The 6,165-nt window shown below is 33.1% G+C and overlaps 1 protein-coding gene across 1 annotated transcript; it reads right to left on the bottom strand.

Annotated features, from left to right (window-relative positions):
- Positions 1–4,357: 4,357 nt before the first annotated feature.
- LOC129245966 (uncharacterized) lies at positions 4,358–5,000 on the bottom strand. The gene has a single exon (XM_054884427.1). It carries the CDS (start codon positions 4,764–4,766, stop codon positions 4,578–4,580), a length of 189 nt encoding a protein of 62 aa, XP_054740402.1. The 5' UTR covers positions 4,767–5,000; the 3' UTR covers positions 4,358–4,577.
- Positions 5,001–6,165: the final 1,165 nt, after the last annotated feature.

Genomic DNA, 6,165 nt, shown 5'->3' with positions numbered 1-6,165 from the left:
GGAGACAAGAGCGGATGAAAGCACCGAAAAATATTATAGAAATCAGTAATGAAATTATGAAAAAAGTGATGAATTATTCCTTAGAATGCCACCAACCAACAGTAGCCAATATAAAGGATGGTAGGCGCTTTGGGTTAATGTGAACAATAAAGGAAAACTAAACAGGGATCCTGAGAATAACAACACATTTGCGTACGTATTGCTTAATATACTGACACTATATGTATGTATGTATGTATCAGAGTATTAGATTTACACTACGCAGAAAAAGTATGCGCTCAGTTTTTCTTCCTACAAATAGGGCAGGTACTTTAATTAATTTCCGAGTGAATTTCATTGAAATTTTCTGGCAAAGAAAGAAGTAAAAAGGTCATAATGAACCAGCCCTAATATTTGTATTATTTTTCATGCTGTATACATTTAATAATTTTAATTTTTTATAAAAATATAATAATTTTACTACTGTGCCAACCTAAATCCCATCAATCTTCTCCATTATATCAACAGCTCTGACTGGCTGTAGATATCTGCCTATGGAAGGCCTCATAATGGTATCAAAACGGTGCTTCAGTGCTACTTGAGGAGTGCCAGACTGGCACTTCAACCATTTCACCTACTTACCTACTACAAAAGAACCGGAAAATTTATTTTTAAAAATTGCATTAAATTTCATAAAATTCGACAAATTAAAAAAAAAAACTCATAACAAAAATTCAGAGTTAATGATCAACATTTTTAGAAACTTTTCAGGCATGCAGTTTAGAAGCCCACTTACTTCAGGGCAATTTTGTCAGACTTTTGTTTTTGTTTGTCTTTTTTTTTTGCCAATTTAATGAGTTATAAACTGTCCATTAGAAACATTTAAAGGAATTCGAAGTATAAAGTGTAAATTTTTGATAACAATTTTTTTTATTTTGTTAAATGTCTTTGAATTTCGTAGAGAATTTCAAACTTTGAATTATAAAGTTTATGTTTTAAATTTTTATAAAAACGAAATTTTTATAAAAACGAAATTTTTATGTAAACGAAATTTTTATAAAAATATAACGGAAAATATTTAACATGAAAATCGTTTCAAAACATAACATCACTAACATAAAAAGACGTACGCCACCTTTACAAGGCGTTTTGGCCAAGTCTCCAATTGGTTTCATACCGCGCTCGAGCGGTAGGCCCGTTTTTTCAAAGAATTACCCTCTGCCGTTATTATAAATATACAATATATACATTTTTTTTTACTCTGAACCTCGAACAAAAGTTCAACTGTATAACAATTGGGCATGAACCCGACCAAACCCATCTTTGCGATGTTTTAATGAAATTAATTGTGGGATGAAGTGCGCCTATTTGTATGCTTGTCGTTGTGTATTTCTTTGTGTACCTTTTTACCAGAAAGCAAATGTTAAAGATTTATTTCTTCAATTCCAGTATATTTGCTTATTTTATTTATTATGTGCGGTTGTATCTTTTGTTCTGATTTTACGTAAGCAAATATTTTTATTGTCGCAAAGGGACTGGCGTTTTGTGTTGTTTGCTTATTGCTGGCTTACAAACATTACTTTGGTAAATGAACAAAAGCGAGAGAAATGAAGAAGGATGGTGCACTCAAAGGAAGCAAAAACATTTACCCGAAGTATCTGTTAAAAGCAGATACAGCGCGCGACAAACGTCAGCACATCCGCATTTTTAACAGTTTTCACAATTTTTCTTCTATTCTTTAATATTCATTATTTTTTTTTAAAGTACGCCGGCCGCCGTAGCCGAATGGGTTGGTGCGTGATTACCATTCGGAATTCACAGAGAGAACGTTGGTTCGAATCTCGGTGGAACACCAAAATTAAGAAAAACATTTTTCTAATAGCGGTCGCTCCTCGGCAGGCAATGGCTAATGCTGATCGGCGGACCTTTAAGGTTTTACCCTTAGTAGAAGAAAACAGTGGAAACTGAGCTAAAATTATTCATCAGTTCTTTATTAGAAGTTAGTATGTAAATAAGACTGACCATTTGCTCCGTTTCTGCTCTGACTATGATTTCATTAGTTTTCATTCACAAGTTTTAGCACTTCTTCTTTCACCTTTAAAGCCACCGTCCAAAAGTAGATACGCACACCACTCAATGATAACTGGAGCATCTCAAGAGGCAGCAGGTATGCTAAGCTCATACTCTCCTCACTCTAACCCTCTCATATTCAGCTGCAAGCAACAAGAGGGGAGAGCCTGACTGACCATAATTAATGACTTAAGCACTTTTTATGCATCTACTATATTCCGCCTTCGCTAAGTTGCTACTTCCGGATAAGACAATATTTAGAGCTGAGAGTGGCTGTCAAACATTCAACATTCAGCTACTGCTTTGTTAAAAAATTTGAATTATAGGATGGTATGTACCCGGAGTAAGGTACATATTATATACGTGATTTTACTTTATTTCAAGCAAAAACAATTGAATTATGTAAGCCCTAACGTCAGCCTTAGTATGTATATGTATGAACGGGTGTGGAACAGAGATGGTAGATAGAGACAGGGAGACATTTATTTATTTTTTTTAATTATTATTTCTTATTTTCTATCTAGCACCAGTTAGCAGCATACCATCAGTACCAGCCATAAGTATTAAGAATCAGTTTAGTAATATTTAATTAGTTTATTGATATTGAAGAGGTCCTTAAAAAAAAATCAACTATGGAAAAAATTTAGTTTCGCACTGCGAGTAAATGCCACGCTTGGCAGGGAAAAGTGCAACAGATCTTTTGATTTTATAAAATTCGGTCTCACTTTATCGGAGCTACCGGGACTTATATTCGCCAAAGGACTGCCACTTCAGCAGTATTGCCCAAAAATGCACGTGGAGTGTTGTATGGTTGTACAACAAAAACAGTATTAATTGTAGACCATCATGAAAGAAATTCTCGGACGAAATCTGTTTATGGCGACTTTCGCCTAGGAAAAACGGTAGAACTAATTGAGTGAGAAAATGAACTCAATATTTTCTTCTGTTATACGGCAACATGTTCACGTAAAATACAACATACAAATATACATTCGCAAATCCTCCCATCCTTTCTATGGTACAAATTTAGCCTCTGCAGATTATTATTTTTTCAATAAATGAACAATGCTGATACTTATCAGGATAAAAAATTTACTGATGATGTTGGAACGATACTTGCCAGGCCTAACCAAGCAAAACAAACTTTTCTTCCTTATTCCATGGTTTTTTTCCTAGCTTTTTTATCTAGCTATCAACCATGTAGTTCTAAATTTATTTTGTGAGGTACCTACATAATGTATTATTTCTTAAAGGACTCATATTGTAAGACAAAGAAGCAGTATGTTGTCTATTTAGCTGAATTTAGTACATTTTAGCTATATTTTTCCCTAGTTTGCTTTTTACCTCACTTTTATATGAACACAAAATTGCTTGCGAAAATTCATCAATATTCTTTCAGCCGCCGTAGCCGAATGCGTTGGTGCGTGACTACCATGAGTGCATCAAACCCCGGGCACGCAACATCAAGTTGTATGAAAAGGTCTTCTAATAGCGGTCGTCTTCCGGCAGGCATGTTTCAAGTGTATTTCTATTTATAAATATCTGCCATTCGGAATTAGCTTGAAACTGTAAGTCCTCCATTCATAGAACATCACCAAGATGCGCACTACTAATATGAAGAGGATACTATCATTGCTCGTGCTCTTTTTAATTAACAAAAAAGTGATATTTTAAACCAAAAAAGGTCACTCATTTGAAGAAAAGCATAGAAAGAACACACGAATACAATTTTAATTAAATTCATTAAATGTGAATTTTGATATCCTTCAAATAACTTTTTTCTACAAATCGGTTGCTAATTTCTAAGTATGGTGCAAACTTCGAATTAAACTCATTCTTTCTTTTGTACATAAGGCACATTTGTTTACTCAATTTTGCAACTAGTTATGTAGTAATATATTCCTTTTATGAAGCGTGGTTGAATATGCAAGATTTATGATTCCTTTTATTCCATGTCTTCGTTATAATTGTTTTGTTCTTATTTTTCTTTTCACTTTCGCAGTTTGTCATTGGCCTAAAACTACCCTTGACCACCGTGTAAAATATTTTTTCTATTTACTTCAAAAATACATCCATATACTCACAATAGAAATAATTGTACATACAATTTTTAAAATTTGCACTCGTAGTAGATTTAGAATCAGATCAGGAATTCAAGAGAGCTGGACAGCAATAAATTTTAAAAACTCCTTTTAAATTAATATGTAATTTTTATGAATTTAATACCTACCTTCCGACATAAAAATTTAAGAAATCGAATTAGTTTCAACCATTTATTAATTTAATATTTTATTAATTGTTACTCTTACAAAATTTATTCATTGCATTTACCGTATTTCATAAAAAATGATACAAGTTTATATGTCAATCTAAGTTTTTTTCCATTTTCAGTTTAATTGTTTGTAAAGAATTTTTGTTTTTGATTTTTGTTTGTTTTTTGAGTTTGCCTTAATTCACTTTCCCAACAGACAAGCGCTTTTTGATGTAATAAAATGCTGCTCTATTAAAGAAATTCCATTTCAACATTGTTACGTATCCGCCGTGGAGCAACATCTGCAAATATTTCCACCGCTTATGCCGCTGTAGACCGTAGACAGGAACTTCGTTTTGGCGCCACACATCATTACAAACACCACAAAGGATATTTCAACAATCCGACAGACACAATAAGCTGCAATGTCTATTAAATGATCCATAGCACCCAAATACAGACACATTTTTGTTGTTGTATGATTTAATATTTGCTAGGCTCTTTTAATTTTTGACATTTACTTTGATTCTGTTCCAATAAGAACTCCAACTACATGCATTTTTTAGTTTCTTTCATTATATCTTATTTTCAGTTCAATTTGTGGGTTCAATAAACAGTTAAATTGCAAAAGTGTTCATGGACCCTTTGTTCTTATTTCGTTATTTGAGCGAGCACACTATTTGGCACGTCCTTTAATATCCATCATCCGAACAGTACTAACCGGTCTATTATCGTAGCTGTTGTTCATGCACCTCAGATTCTGTTCTTCTCACGAATTCGCCACATGGCTTCTCTCTGCTTTTTCGCCTTGTTCACAACTGCGCTTTCGGAGAGCCAACTCGCCCGTATATATGTCCTTTGACTGTTGCTTTCGCAGACGCGGCTTATGTTAGCACGTGGCTTTGTTTTGGTTGATTTTGTTTTCATAACTTAAGGCAATGAATGCACAAGCATCAGCTTAGAAATACAAAACAAAGATAACGAATATTTCAGTCTCCAATTTACCGTTGGTGTAGCTTAAAATTGTTGGCTTTATGCAGAGCTTTTGGTATGCCATTATTTGGCTGGTATTGAAGAGCGCGTGACATAGATTATACTTTCTGTAAGGGCATTCGACATTTGGATTGCTGACTATGCTGACATTAGAACTGAAATTGGTTTAGAAATTTAAACGCGAAATGAGCCAGAATTTGTGCAAATGCATAAGAGGGATAAAAATATAAGAAATGGTATTTTTGTATCCACTTTCATGCGTAAAATAATTTTTTGATGAGTGCTTCGAAAAATTTGCTTTAGCATGGTACCGGATATATTATATATTGGTTCTTATAGTGGCGAATAATGAAGCTAAGTTCTCAAAATTTTGGAAATTGTAAGTTCAAATAACGGTATTAATTATAAATATATTTTTAATAATTAAAAAAAAACAACCTTCAGGGATATCAAGGAAGTAAAATTTTAAGGAATATTTTCAGATATTTGAAAAAAGTATAGTTCTAACTTAAAAACATTTCTAAACTTCCTTTAAGTCCCCTTTTCTTTGATACTTATATGCCCATATCCGACAAATTTACAGATTTACCAGCTGGTATCCGCCAATTGGCTTGCATTTAAAATGAAATGCGTTAAATAAAACAGTTTGCCAAGATTAAATTTTTGAAGCGGAAATACGCAATTTCAGGTTTTCCGGAGAGGTAGGTACATATGAATTTTGTAGCTTCACAGATGAAGAGATGAAACAAAAATTTTTTAAATTGTTAGCGATTTTCGTTAATACAGATTCCAAAAATATATTTAAATAATTTATATTATAAGACAGTTAGAATGCTTGTGAATTAAAAAACAAGTGGCAGCACCATTTAAAA

This window comes from Anastrepha obliqua, chromosome 4 (genome assembly GCF_027943255.1).
Source record: "Anastrepha obliqua isolate idAnaObli1 chromosome 4, idAnaObli1_1.0, whole genome shotgun sequence".
In the NCBI taxonomy this organism is placed as follows: domain Eukaryota; kingdom Metazoa; phylum Arthropoda; class Insecta; order Diptera; family Tephritidae; genus Anastrepha; species Anastrepha obliqua.
This window is presented reverse-complemented; position numbering and strand designations above follow the sequence as displayed.

Coding starts and splice junctions, on each gene's coding strand:
- LOC129245966 (XM_054884427.1), bottom strand. CDS start 4,766: ATGTGTCTGTATTTGGGTGCTATGGATCATTTAATAGACATTGCAGCT.